The following is a 15,571-nucleotide window of genomic DNA, read 5'->3' as shown; positions in this document are numbered from 1 at the left end:
TGAGAAGTGTGCAGACTAAAGATGTAATTTAGTGGTAGAACTGAAGAGAATGGCTTAAAAATTGGTGAGGGATAATTAGGGAAATGGAGAAATCATGGATGACACCCAGACTTCTGGTGGGAAAGCTAGGAGAAGAACAGAAGAACAGTTTCGGGGAGAAGGTAGAGTCACAACTTTGAATTGGGGCATGCTGAGTTTGAGAAGCCTAAGAGACATCCAATGAGACACGTCACACAGGTAGCCAGATTTGTAACACACTATACCCTGTCAGCTTACTTCTTCAATCTGGGTGATTTTCTAACTATGCTGTGACCTCCTACAGTATATTCTAATCATTCCTCTCTCCCTACCTTTGCTCAGATGTGTCCCTACCCTCCTCTTCTTCTCTGCCTAGACAAATCGTTTTCACGTGCAGCTCAAATCTCCCCTTCTGCAGTAGGCTTTGTCCAACGATTCTAGCCCATATTCAAATTTCTGCAGTCCTAAGAGTCAGTGTGACACTTTTGAGCAATTTAACTCTACGTTGTCTTTTTATGAGTCTTTATTGCACACAAGTCTAGCCAGCTCTTTCAGATTATAAGCTCCTCATCCAAGGGCCACTTCTTAGATATTACTTGTGTTCCTCACAAGCACATAGTGGCTTACGCACTTTTAAATGTAATGGTAATTAAACAGCAGATTTACATGAAAAGCTATGAAAGATTCAAATGGAAGAAGGTAAAAATAATCAAATGTTTCTGCCTTCTAAAAGAGTTTTTAAAAACAAAGCTAGAAATTTCCATTTGGCATCTGAAACTCAATAAATATTATCATTAATTAAAATTGCTGATTCAATGACTCCTGTAGACATGTATCTTTGGAGCTTGATAAGGCATTGAGGCGGCATTCCTGAGATAATCCTGTGACAAGAGCGCTGGCTGGCATTAATAGGAATTGGAACACGATGATTGAAAAGCCTGAACTTTGATAAACAAGGACCAATGATGAAAAACAGTTCAATATCTAATAAGGGTGTGGGGAAGAGGCCACTAACAGAAGGCCTCACTGTGTCTGTTAGATCTGTTTCATTTCATATCTTCATTAATGTCTGGGAACAAAGCTTACACATTTTGTTAATAACATTTCTGATTGGTACTAAATTAGGAGGTGCTGCAGACATCATTGAGCACAGAGGAATAACACAGATGGATCTAAAGAGGTTAGAAGTATGAATAGAAATTATCACAATGAGATTTGATTTTGGAAAAATGCAAATGAAGGCAGCTGGGGGAGAAATCATCCAAAATGCAAAATAATCAGTGGGTTGGGAAATCTAGAAAGCAGCAACGTAAGAGTGTCTGGAAGGCTAGCAATGGAATAAAGAATATGCAATGACATTGTGCTGTCTCAGCCCAAATGGCTAGTGACAGGTACAGGGAGAAATGACCTGTCAAAGAATTGCATTGCAATACAGTGTTCTTCAATGTCCATAAACATTTTTGGAGACGGTTTGGGAAAAATAAACAAAATAAGCTCAGACATTTGGTCCTTAGTTTATTCAGCTGTTGGAAAAGAATTAGACTCGTGGCTTCTAAGGTTCCCCAATTCTAACCGCCTGTGATCCCAGCTCTAACCTTCTGTGGTTCCAAGACAAAGAAAGGTTGGGAGAAAATACATGATTAAGGAGGTTCACTGCGTGCAGCACTTCTAAAGATCTTCAGGAAGAGCAGACAGAATGAAACACAAAGCTTGAAAATGTGTTTCCAAATAGATTCCCAATTGACAGGACAGCATGCGGAATTCACCTCCAACAACAGTATCTTTCTTCCAATACAGATGCCAGGCTAAATTAACATAAAATCTGATAGTATTTGTTTATAAAAATTATCTCTACCAAATATTTCTTTAAATAAAAACTCTTTAAAGTATTGTGGTTTTTTTGGTTTACAAAAATCTAATCGCCTTAAAGTGGTTAGAAATATACCCATTGTACAAAGCAGGTACGGTCTGCATTAAAGAGTTCCCAGCGTATCTGGAGATGGTGCTGTGAGAAACAGACCAGCCCCGTTGGTTGGTCTGTCCATCTGTCTAATCACCCTCTTGCTCAGACTGTCACATTTTCATCCCCTTGAGGTTCATTTTCTTAGGTGATTTCTCTCATCTCACCTACTTTCACTGACCTAGATCCCCAACAAATAAGCAAGTAAGGCATCTTAGGGGTGGGGAAATTTTATTTTCCACCTTAAAAATCGGTTCACTTTTTATTTTCCACCTTAAAAATCGGTTCATTTTTGTTGGTAGAAAGTATAATTAATCCCACCAGGTAAGTGCAGAAAGAAAATGCCGTACCCCACTCAGCAGCCTCTGGAGAGTTTCCTGGTTTCCTTTCTCTCTCTCTTCCTTGCTCTCTCACTCACTCGTTAGGCCACCTCCCACCTGCACCACTTTGGCTGTCGGAGTATTCCGCGTGATGGAAGGGGTTACAATGCAGCATGCATGGAATGACAACGCTTTAATGAACTGATAAATCACCGTACGGCATCATTGCTTAGAGACCACCAAGCTATTTGCTCTTTGCACATGACTTCCAAATGTCCCAAATGTGCCTAGGACGGTGAAATGCTGTGGAAGAAGACAATGTGAGGCATGATGTGCAAATCACCTTCCAAAATCACACCAGGAAAACCTGTCAGGACATCCGGGTCAGGACCACTTCTGAAGCTTGGGCTCATGGCTAGGAAAGGTGGCAACACTGAAGCAGGATTTCTGAAGGGAGACTTAGAAGCCACAGAGAGCCACATAAGGTTAAGGATTCCTGAGCTGCACTAAAGTTCTGGTGCTTTGTTCTCTTCTACACAACTGCCACTGCATGCTGCTGCTAACAGCACGAGCTGTACTTGAGGATGCTGCCTCGCATACAAGTCTCCCTCCTTGACAGGCACACCCCACAGAGACCCAGCCTTGGGGTATGGCCTATGATCCTGAACCTGGCACAAACTCTTTGGGGTCTCCTGACTGTGGTCTGAGGCTTACTCAAGCCATGGAAATGCATGAGGCCATGTCACTCCCTGCCTAAGACCTGGCAGTGCCTTCCTGTGATATGTAGAACAATATCTGAACTCTGCCTGACAAAGCCCTGCACTGATGTGGCCCCTGTCACCCACTCCAGCCTTGCACTCACATGGACCAGCCATGCTGGCCATCTTTCTGCTCCTTGAACACAGCATCCTAGTTCCTGCATTTGCTTTGACTCCTCCCTCTGGATGCTCTCCCTCTAACCTCCTCTCCTTCAGGTCTCAGCACTAATGCCACCTCCTCAGCAAGGTCTTCTCTGATCACACTTTCTAAAGGTGCCCTCCATGTGACGTTACTCTGTTTAATTCTTTATATCCTTCTCTCTCTGAATACATTTGTTTGTTCATTTGCTCACATGTTCTTTTGCGCTCTCTCCTACTGTAGTACACACGTTATGAGGACAGGGACCTTGTCTGTCTTGTTCTCCTGTGCCTGGAACAATGCTTAACACACGTATTTGCTGAATGAAAGGATAAATGTGTATTTGGACACTGGGAGAGGCATTAGAGCAGGGTCCACAATCCCCGGGCCATGGACTGGTATGAGAATCTAATGATGAATGTTATGTATTTGAATCATCTTGAAACCAACCCCACACCTCACCATCTATGGAAAAATTGTCTTTCATGAAACTGGTCCCTAGTGCCACAAAGGCTGAGGACTATTGCATTACAGCACAGCAGTAACAGGGTGACTTCTGGAGTCCAGATGCTTACATTTCAACCCCTCTTCTGTCACATAAATCCGAATGTCCTTGGACAGGTTACATAACCACTTTTCTGTTTTCTAGCCTATCAAATGAGGAAAATAATAGTACCTACTTTGTAGGGGCATTATCAATGACTTTTTTTTTTTTTTTTTGAGATGGAGTCTTGCTCTGTCGCCCAGGCTGGAGGGCAGTGGCACAATCTCAACTCACTGCAACCTCAGCCTCCCAGGTTCAAGCGATTATCATGTCTCAGCCTCCCAAGTAGCTGGGACTACAGGCACATGCCACCATGCCTGGCTAATTTTTTTTTTTTTTTTGAGACAGTTTCAGTCTTGTTCCCCAGGCTGGAGTGCAATGGCCCAATGGCTCATGCCTGTAATCCCAGCACTTTGTATTTTATTTTATTTTTTGGGGACAGAGTCTTGCTCTATCACCAGGCTGGAGTGCAGTGGCACGATCTCAGCTTACTGCAACCTCCGCCTCTCAGGTTCAAGCAATTCTCCTGCCTCAGCCTCTCAGGTAGCTGGGACTACAGGTGTGCACCACCACGCCTGGCTAATTTTTGTATTTTTAGTAGACACGGGGTTTCACCATGTTGACCAGGATGGTCTCGACCTCTTGACCTCATAATCCACCGGCCTCAGCCTCCCAAACTGCTGGGATTACAGGCTTGAGCCACCACGCCTGGCCCAATCCCAGCACTTTGGAAGGCCTAGGCAGGTGGATCACTTGAGGAAAGGAGTTTGAGACTAGCCTGGTCAACATGGTGAAACCTTGTCTTTACTAAAAATGCAAAAATAAGTTGGGTGTGGTGGCGCACACCTGTAATCCCAGCTACTTGGGAGGCTGAGGCAAGAGAATCGCTTGAACCTAGGAGGCAGAGGTTGCAGTGAGTCAAGATCACACCACTGCACTCCAGCATGTGCAACCGAGTGGGACTCCATCTCAAAAAAGATAAAAAAGAAAAAGAAGATATTTAAGTAATAATGGCTGAGAATTTTCCAAACTAGTGACAAGCACCAAACCATAGATGCAGGAAACTCAGAAAACCCCAAACAGGATACACACCAAAAAACCCTACACTTAGGGTTTATACCATGCCTGGCTAGTACTTAGGTATTATCATATTCAAACTGCAGAAAATCAAAGACAAAGAGAAAATCTTGAAAGAAGCCAGAGCGGAAAAAATCCCTCCTTACCTATAGAGGAGAGAGGAGAAGAATTATACTAGGTTTCTCTTCAGAAACCGTGCAAGCAAGAAGAAAGTGAAATAAAATATTTAAATATTAAAACAGAAAAATCCACCCACCTAGAATTCTGTACTCAGCAAAATTACTCTTTGAAAATGAAGTAGAAATAAAGACTTTCTCAAGCTGGGTGTGGTGCTATGTGCCTGTAGTCCTAGCTACTAGGGAGGCTGAGGTGGGAGGGGTGGTTAAGCCCAGGAGTTCAAGGCTGCAGTGAGCCATGACTGCTCCACTGCACTCCAGCCTGGGTGACAGAGTGGGATCCTGTCTCTAAAAAAAAAAAAAAAAAAAAAGACATTCTCAGACAAACCAAAATTGAGGGAATTTGTCACCAGTATACTTGCCTTGCAGAAAATGGTAAAAGGAGTTCTTCAGAGAGAAGGAAAATTATATCAGAAACCCGGATCCACATAAGTGAAGGTAAAATAGAAACTTTTATTTTCCTTATTCTTAATCTAACACATAACAATTTGTTCAAAATAAGAATAGTAACAATTTGTTTAGTGATTATAGCTTATGGATATGTAAAATGAATGACAACAACGTCTTAAAAGACAGGAGGGAGAAATTGGGAATAGACTGTTATAAGGTCCTTGTGTTACTACAGATACTATTATGAAGTGGTATAGTGTTATTTGAAAGTGGGTTTAGATTAGCTGTAAGTGTATATTACAAATTCTAGGGCAATCCATAAAATTTTTTTAAAAAGAAGTATAATTGATATGTTAAGAGAGGAGAGGCCGGGCGCGGTGGCTCAAGCCTGTAATCCCAGCACTTTGGGAGGCCGAGACGGGTGGATCACGAGGTCAGGAGATCGAGACCATCCTGGCTAACATGGTGAAACCCCGTCTCTACTAAAAAAAATACAAAAAAACTAGCCGGGCAATGTGGCGGGCGCCTGTAGTCCCAGTTACTTGGGAGGCTGAGGCAGGAGAATGGCGTAAACCCAGGAGGCGGAGCTTGCAGTGAGCTGAGATCTGGCCACTGCACTCCAGCCTGGGCGACAGAGCGAGACTCCGTCTCAAAAAAAAAAAAAAAAAAGAGAAGAGAGAAAATAGACTTATACAAAATGGTGCATTGAAACCACATAAAAATAGAAAAAGAGTAGAATACACAAATTAAAAGTAAGAAAAAGGGCAGCAAATGGAAAACAGAAACTTGGTAGATATTGATCCAACTATATCAATAATTGGTAACTTGGTAGATATTACTCCAACTATATCAATAATTACTTTAAGTGTGAATGGTCTAAATACACCAATTAAAAGACAGACTGTCAGAGAGGATTAAAAAAAAAAAAAAAGACTCAATTCTGTATTGTTTAGAAATCACGCTGTAGGGCAGCATATAAGAATATCTAATGGGTGGCCTGAATCAGGAGAGTGGGCTTTCAGTCTATCCACTAATTAGCTGTGTGAACTTTGAGAAGTCATTGGTATTCTCTGTTTACTCCTCTGCAAAATACAGAACTTAAGCTAAATCCCTTTAGTTCTCTTCCAGCTCTCAATCCAATGCCTCATTACCATGACTTGATGAGGAAATATGAGCCATGAGGGAGTGGGCTGAAGCATCTAGTAGGTGCTTTTGATTGGACTGGATCCATGAGAGACCCAGATGCAGCCAGTAGGAGCAGATGCATGAGCGTGACAGCACAAATCCGAATCCTGGCTCTTGCCTGTGAAAACTTAACTCTTGGAGAACAGGAATATGTCACCTGGGTCCATCTTTGACTTGGAGCAAATTATAAGGAAGTTGCAAGCAGTCTTTAGGTTGACTTCATCCTACTGGCAAGGAAGGAGGATAGACCAGAGAGGAACTCAGGGGATCTTTGCTGAATACAAGGGTTCAGAGGGGACAGAGGATTTTATATAGCTCCTTGTCAGGCATTCCTGCCTCATCATCATCTTTTTTTTTTTCTTTTTTTGAGATGGAGTCTCACTCTGTCACCCAGGCTGGAGTGCAGTGGCATGATCTCATCTCACTGCAACCTCTGCCTCCTGAGTTCAAGTGATTCTCCTGTTTCAGCCTCCCAAGTAGCTGGGACTACAGGCATGCACCACCATGCCCGGCTAACTTTTGTATTTAGTAGAGACGAGGTTTTGCCATGTTGGCCAGGCTGCTCTTGAACTCCTGATCTCAGGTGATCCACTCGCCTTGGTCTCCCAAGGTGCTGGGATTACAGGCATGAGCCACCACGCCCAGCCCATCATCATCTTTTTAGACTAAAAGTATCTCCACCTTTCCTACTGTTGCCTCTCAGCCCCACACATACATCTTCTACAGAAGAAAAAGAAAAGGAGTTTAAAATGTTTAAGTCTCAACTTTAAGAACACTGTTCTTAATGCTCAAGGTCTTGTTTGTAGCATCTAGCAAAAGCCCTGCTGCTCCCAAACAGAGACAGCTATGGCATGACTTGTCCATTTTGGCCAATGGCATGACCATTCTGGTGAAGGAGAGAAGAGAGAGAATCTTTGAAACTATCTTTAAAAACCCATGGATTATCAAAGGGCAACTAAATCAATGACTGCATTAAGTCAGGGTTATAAGTCACCACCCTACACTGGCAAATCATAGCATTTTTTCACTTCCCCAGGTTGTTCTCCTCACAGGGTTAAGTGGTTTAAAGAAACTGTTCTAGACACTGACTAGTTCTAGTTCTGTTCTGGTGCTCTCCCACTGACACAGTTCTGCATGTTATGGAAACTGGCCCTATGCTGATCTTACAGAGGTACCTTCCACCTAGGTCTACGAGACGTTGTTATAAAACCCCAGGCCCATGAAACACTGAAATTTCCACTGGGAACCTGTGGGGATTCTAGTATCCTGCTAGACAGAAAAGCTCCATGAAGGCGAGGCTTGTGACTCTTTGCTCATTGTTATTCTCACTGTGCCTTCTCAGTGCCTGCCACATAGTAGGTGCTCAATAAGTATTTGTTGAATGAATTTTTAAAATCCACTACAAATGTGGGCCTTGAAAAAGTATGCATAGTTCAAATCGGATAGTTTCTAAAACTACATTTTAAAGCTGTTCATTTTTTTTATTTACCTAACAATCATGTATTGTTTTCTATATGACAGACATTAGCATACAGAAACCAATTAAACAATATATCAATTCTCATAAAAGAGAAAGTGAGAACAATATTCACCAGGTGCTACCATAAGCTTGGTACTTTTTATTCATTATTTTATCTTCCCAGCAACTCTGTGAGGCAAATATTATTATTGCCCCCCTTGCAGATAAAGGAACTGATACTTGCAGAAAGGCTCACATCTAGCAAATGGCAGAGCCAAGAATTTATTCTAGGACCTGGGTACTTCCATCTACAGTGTACTTTCTCCTTAAAATAAATTTTAAATCACAATCTAATATTCTGTTATGTGGTGTTTTGTTAAGAAAACTTAGGTTTTCAAATTTTGAGTTATAAACAAATAGTTTCATGAGAAAAAAAAAAATCAGAGTTTTAAGCTTCAGCTACAAGTTACTTATCTTGGAAAAAAAGTCCAATAATGAAATGTTTTATAACTACATGAGTGTGTCATTGGAGGCTATTAAGAAAGGATTGCTTGAACACAAGAAATGAAAATTATCAAGTTAGGTCCTGAACGTCATCTAAGGCCTAAGTCAATTATTATTTTGAAAGCACAACACTGAAATAAGATGGTTGAAGTCAAAATAAAGTGCAGCATAGTTCACACTGCCAGTGGTGAACACATGGACATGGAACCAGGAAGCTGCCAACTGCTCCCTTATGCTTAATAGCTTATTTCCTAGAACCTCAGTACTAATTCCTGACTGTGCTTGAATTACAAGCAGTATATATACACATCACCAATTGTGTTCCCTAATTGACCTATTGTGTTATATCCTATTTACCTTATGAAAAGTCAAACTGTATGAGAGAAGCCTAAAATAAGGAAATGAATTCTGAGCTACAAGAGCACTTAGAGAAATATTCCACATCAGGTTGTCTCGTAGGAGTGGGAAGCCCATGGCAGACGTGGCCACGTGAGCTGTGTGTCTGAGGGCCACAGGGAAGCTCCTGGGTCACCTGTTTCCCTGGACCCTAGAGCACTTTTGGCAATCATGATTCCTTCCCAATGAGTGAAAATGCATGGGGCCCAGAATCATCTACACTCATATGTGGGCAGAAATTTTGAAAACAAGTTGTTCTCACTCAGATTAGGAATTGGGAAAACAGAGATCCATGACCAAACCAAAAGTACCCAAGGAAAGTACCCAAGGAGGTGGGGAATGGCCTAGGGCTGGAATAGTCCTAAAGAATATGGCCCAATCCTAGTACAGTGATGACCGTCTCTTACATTTTTATAGCCCCTTGCAGTTTTCATTGAGTTTATAACAACCCTGAGAATGAAGTTTTGTTCTTATTTTTACAGATAAAGAAACTGAAGTTGAGGAAGTGATTCACAGCTAGCACCCATCAGAGTAAAATCCCTGAGTCTTCAAACTTCAGATGGAATAGTCTTTCCACCAGGACCTCGCAGGGCTACCTCAGGACTCGGTTTTGGAAGAGCAATAACTTGGAGTCAGGCTGGCCTGCATTCGCCTAGCCCTGAATGTACTATTTTTTAGGTATGTGATTTGGGCAGGTTCTTTTACCTCACTGAACCTCATTCTCCTCATTTGTAAAATGGAGATGTGTAGCATCTAGCTCACAGGGCTACTGTGTGGATCAAATACTATATGTGTACCAGTGTGCTTATCACAGAACTTGGCCCCTGGTTAGGGCTGGACAAATGTTGAGGCTTTCAGGGTATGTTCACAGCATGGGCTCTGGATAGAGGAGTCTCCCTTCCCCTCAGTAGTTCAGCATGCCTTAGGGCACAAAACCCCCCAGGGGACATTTTACCGTATCTAAAAGCTACAAAGAGATAAAAACTTGGGATAGACTGGGCGTGCTTGGGGCCTGAACACTGAGTCTAGGACGGGATGGAGGGGTGTCAACCCATCTTTCCCCTCCTCCCACACTGCCTTCTGCACTGGGTCCCCCAACACAGAGAGGACCCTCCATCCTCACCTGGAAAGCCATGGAGTTGGCGACAGCCAGAAATATCCTCAGAGGCAGCTTGGCCTTGTAGGACCTGTGGCTCCACAAGCGATGGGCACCAGCTGTCACACCCAGAGCGGCCAGGAGGAAGCAGAAGTAGGCTGCAAGACACAAGCAGGGACAACATCAACAATGGTCCCCGAGCTTTCAAACATCCCCCATGCTTTTTCTCTCCTGAACAGGGACTCACATGAAATGGTGTCAGGGGAGAAATCTGCGACATGAAGAATCAACAACTTGAGAGGAGGCAGCCCTTTTGATTTGTAGCATCCAAGTACCATGCATAAGCAGAGAACTTTCTTCAGCAAACTTTGACCTTTGAATATTTTTCCCTACAGCAAATCTTTTATTTGCTAATGTTTCTTGCCAGTCTTGATGCAAAGTCACAACCATGTCAATGTACATTCGCAATTCAATCTCACACGTACACTCTCAGCAGGGCAGAGATTGAGCTCTACGTCACCTCTTAATTGGCACCCATTAAAGGGTGAGAGATATATGAAGAGCATATTTCTAAGTGGCAGTGCCCATTATTGGTGTCAATAAACATATTTAAAGAGAGCACAATATTACATCTTCCAGAAGTGTTTGACCAATCTTGATCTCAATCTATATTGATTTGGTTCTAAAAACAAGGTTTACCCTTAACTCTAAGAATAAGCGGTCCCTGAATATATGTGGGTTTCATGAACATGACAAATCATTCCTTACTTGAAAGGTTAAAAGCAAAAAACAAACAACAATCTGCCCACGAATCACAGAATGCAGCAGCAAATAAAAAGCTCTGGCCTCCTTTGTTACTGTAATTTAACCTTGGTCATGAGTCCATGAAATGGACATTTTCCTTGTCATCCCTGGCCTTCTTGTCTCTGTTTTAACTATCAAGTAGTCAGGGAACAAGTAAAATCTAGAATGGAAAAATTCAGTGTGATTCTATTTCACCAGTAGGCTGGACCTTGGGTGCAATAAAATTAATTCCAAGACTCCATGAAGACAATTGTCTAAAAAAGGATCACTCTAATCTACATTTGCCAGTCAGGCCTTTACCACTGACATTGTCTTGTCCTTTTGGGAATCTCCAATAATTTAGGGGTCATTTGCATGGTTCTCTGTCTATCCCTATGGCACCGACAATGGTTCACAGCAGCGCCTGTTCTGTGCAGTAGTGGCTGTTGGTTTCCCATGGTCCTTCTTCTAACAACTGGAATTTGGCCATGTGACCTGGCCCTTGCCTAGCATAGTGCCCTGTCTTCTGGGACATGAGAATAAACACCTGAACCAATGATTTTCTCTCTTGTGGCTCAAAGTCTAAGCTAGGGTTTACCAAACATTACATATTACCAAGCTGAGAAAACCTGATTACAACAGCAAATCTTGAGGCCAAGAAAGTGAGACATGAAGACAATGAAGATGCCCACAAGAGCTAAACCTGTCTTGAGTCACTGGTTGCTGACCTAGGAGCTCTGTCATTCTTCTTTTGATCCTGGGAGCCTCCACAGTATGTCCTAGTTACCCGAGCCAACAGACTTCATTTTCTTGCTTAAACTAGCTTGCACTGGATTTCTGATGCTTAAATTCTGCTGAAGCTCTGGGGAGGAAACCAACCCTCTGGTCATGGCTTAAATGAGGAAAAACCACAAAAACACATTCTGGGATGAATGTGAGGATTTATGGGCTCTCCCATTAACAGGATTCAGTTTTCCTATTTTGACAGTGCTAATTCTGTTCTTAATTTTTCTTCTATGATCTTTGTGAAGACTCATATTCAAACAAGTGTTCAGATGGATGCTTACCAGCTGGTTCTGAGGTAATGAAATATTCAGACACAGAACTGGTGACTTTAAGGGGATAAAAGGAGTAATGGGTAATGCCAAATACTTTACCAAGTAGCTCATACCTCACAGAGAAAGGTGCTAAATCAATAGAAACCAGAATCACAAGATGACAGAATCATAAGCAACAAACAAGTATGGCAGTCTGGATGCAAACAAGAGTCATTGATTCTGGTTAGCTCAAGCCAAAAACAAAAACAAAAGCAGGAATTAAAAAATATATGGAGCAGCCTAGAGAACTCAGGGATGGTCCTGCAGGACAAGCCTCAGGGATGGTCCTGCAGGAAAGGCTATGCCACCTCCAAGATGGTCCATGTGCTCCCCACCTTCTGGCATGCATGGCCTTGTGTAGTCTCTTCCCTATTAGTAACTTGCTTCTAACCAAAAGAATATAGCAATATTGAGGGAATGTCAGTTCCATGATTAGTGTACAAAATATTGTGACTTCTGTTTTGCTAGCAGATTCTCTCTTGAGCTGGCTTTGATAAAGCAAGCTGCCATGTTGGGGAGGTCCACGTGGCAAAGAATTGAGGATTCCTCCAGCCAACAGTCAGTAAGGAAATGAGGCCCCCAGTCCAACAGCTCTCAAGGAGCCAAATTCTACCAACAACTATATGAGTGAGCTTGGAAGCAGATCCTTCCTCAGTCGAGCCTTCAAGCAAGATCGTAGCCCTGACCAACACACTGCAGCCTCGTGAGAGATCTCGGGGCAGAGGATCCAGCTAAGCTGTACCTGGACTCCTGCCCCACAAAAACTGTAAGAAAATAAATACGTTTTGTTTTACACTGCTAAATTTGGGGGTCATTTGTTATGCAACAATAGATAACCTGAATACAAAACATAAGCAGGAACCTTTCGTTCATGGAAGGAAGGTACATCTTAAATCCTGATTGCAGAATAGTTTATCATCTATAGAGAAAGTAAACAGGCTGGTGTTGCATGGGGTAGAGGGTGGAGGCAAGGGGAAGAGGCGAGTGACTGCTAATGGGTTCTATGAATAAAAATGTTTTAAAATTTATTTTAGGGATAGTTGCACAATTCTGCAAATATACTAAAAACAAATGACTTGTATACCTTAAAATAGGTGAGTTGTACAGTATGAGTTAGAGCTCAAAAATGCATTATTTAAAGAAACAATTACTGAATTCCTATTGGATTTTGTTATTATATATATTTTCTTACTGTAAAATAACATAGACCCGTCCCAAAACAGAACAAAGCAATCAAAAACCAACCATTGGCCTAGTGATGGTTTTTGATTGGTTTTTGATGCTCCCACAGGCATCACCACCCCTGGATACTTGTGTCATAACTTGGACCCTTGAATCTTCCATAGAGGCCAAGAAGAACCTCTATATGACCCTACACCTAAGCCTGAAGCTATCAAGACCACCCAGGATTCCATGGCAGAAGTACCTTGTTGCCCATGCTTAGATCACAAACCCAAGCTCCAGCAGCCAGGGATGGGAAGAGGCAGAGTCCAGAGCTCCTTTGGCTTCTGTGTGGAAGACACAACCTCCTATCTGTCCTGATTTCCCTGTTTGGTACACTGTTTTGATAATGATTATAGTGACCCCCTCCTAACTATATGACAGAGAACAGTCCTAGAAGGATGCTAAAAAGCAAAAAGTAAAACTCCCTTAATCCTGGACCTGATCAGAGACAGAGATGGACAGCCCCCTTCAAGAGCCATCCCTGAGTGCTCGACAGAAGGAAGCACTTGGCAGAGCTCTCTAACCCTTGCTTATAATCTATATATCTATAGCATCAGAGTGAACGTTAATAAATAATAATAATAAGAGCTACCATTGACTGAGAGCTTTCTATGTGCCAGGCCCTCTTTAAGCACTTTATACATGGTAACTCATTTAATACTCACCACAAGTGTAGGGGGTAGGTACCATTATGATCTCCATCTTACAGATGAAGAAAACTAGACAGTGATAGAGCCAGGATACAATCTAAGGCAGGAAGGGCCCACATTCTAAATGCCCCTGCTGACTGCCTGTGCCCTGGAAGCAGAGTTCATCCTATCAGGAGGAACTTGAATGAATCACGTCCTTTTAGCCAGCTCGAAACACAAGCTGAAAGTCAAAACTCTGGTTTTCCTTTCTGCCATTCCAAGTTACTCCTTTGCCTGTAATACCTACACCATCATTCTGCATCCCATTCAGCCTCGGCTTGTCATAAACATGAGTGTCAGGAGAGCCGAGACTTTATGAGACAGTTTCATTGAGCTGCTATTATGTACCAGCCACTGAGCTCAGAACCGGGAGTTTAACAGGAATTTGAAAAGTAAGTTACTTGCTATACAATGACAAAGTATGGAAAGTGTTACAGAGAAAATGAACGCAATAATATAAGCGAGATTAAAAAGTGGGTAATTTAGTTTGGGGGACCAGAGAAGGCTTTGCAGAAGAAGCAAGAATTTAGGCTAACACTTAAACGATGAGAAGTCAACTGAGCAAGGTTCAGAGGAGGCAAGATCAGGCAGAGGGACTCACAGATGCAAAGCCCTGTGGGTGGAAAAGAGGATGTGATGGACAGAAGGAAACATTAAACATAAACTTATTTGTTCTAGCAATTCCACTTCTAGGTGTTTACCCAAAAGAATTGAGAGCAGTGATAGGACTCAAACAGATACTTAGATATCCATGTTCATAGCAGTATTATTCACAATAGCCAGAAGGCAGAAATAATCCACGTGTCCATCAACAGGTGAGGAACATCCCTGCCTAACAGAAAGTCAGAAGGGAGTGGAGACTCACTGACAGCCTGCCCTGGGTGTCATTTTACCAATGTACCTAATTTTCCTGTTTTACTCCTATGAGGTAGATGTCATAATTTCCATTTTACAGATTTGCAAAACTGAGACCCAGAGACATTAAATAAATGCCTTGGGACCTCCAAGTGATAAAGCCAGAACTCCAACACCAGATCAGTCCAACCCCAAGCCCTTTCAGGCAAGTGCAGTGGTTCTCCACCCTGGCTGCGCACTGCAGTCACCTGAGATCTTAAACATCCGACTGCATCAGAAATGGGGGCCAGACAGCAGGCATCTCTCTCTCAGCAGATGATTCTGATGCAACACCAGGCTGAGAAACTCCTGCCTCGTAAGGTACACCCTCTCTTAGACACCATGTGGCCCCACCCTCTCAATTTACAAACAGAGAGATGAGATCCAGAGAGCACTGCTCTCTACAACCCACCGCCAGTTGCTGACTCTCCATTGGGCCTCAGTAAATGCAAAGTGACCCTCGGATCAGGAGACAATGTCATCCTGTCAGTGAACTCAGAGTCCTGTTCACACTCCACCTGCCCCACCTCCCCACCAGCTCCCTTTGATGGTGAGAACTGCCCCCTAGTCTCTCAGCTGCAGAGTCTGATATCTGGGTGCTGGGCTGTGGCTCAGGGTGTGCAGTGGGGAGCGATTTTCCCCCAGGGAACTGAGGAGAGGAGGGGGAAGCCAACACAGGGTGAAGGCTTCTTGGGAGAGGGTGACACCTGGGGTGAGGAGAGAGAACATGGAAGAAGGCACTGTGCTTTCATGTCTGCTTTTGCAGTCAGCTCAAGTGTTTTGAAAGTCAGTTCTGGGCTCTGGCCAATTAGTGACTGTTTCTCCTCTCTAGTCCTTCCCAGGTTCTGAAGATAGATAGGGA

General features: G+C 42.9%; 1 protein-coding gene across 1 annotated transcript in view; it reads right to left on the bottom strand.

Annotated features, from left to right (window-relative positions):
- The window catches only part of SCD5 (stearoyl-CoA desaturase 5), a 171,344-nt gene that overhangs the window by 65,560 nt on the left and 90,213 nt on the right, over window positions 1–15,571 (bottom strand). The window contains 1 exon segment of the mRNA NM_001193798.1: window positions 10,050–10,180. Coding sequence (NP_001180727.1) covers window positions 10,050–10,180 — 131 coding nt within the window.

Source organism: Macaca mulatta, chromosome 5 (genome assembly GCF_049350105.2).
Source record: "Macaca mulatta isolate MMU2019108-1 chromosome 5, T2T-MMU8v2.0, whole genome shotgun sequence".
NCBI classification, from domain to species: Eukaryota; Metazoa; Chordata; class Mammalia; order Primates; family Cercopithecidae; genus Macaca; species Macaca mulatta.
Note: the sequence above shows the minus strand (reverse complement) of the source record. Positions and strands in the feature narration are given on the sequence as shown.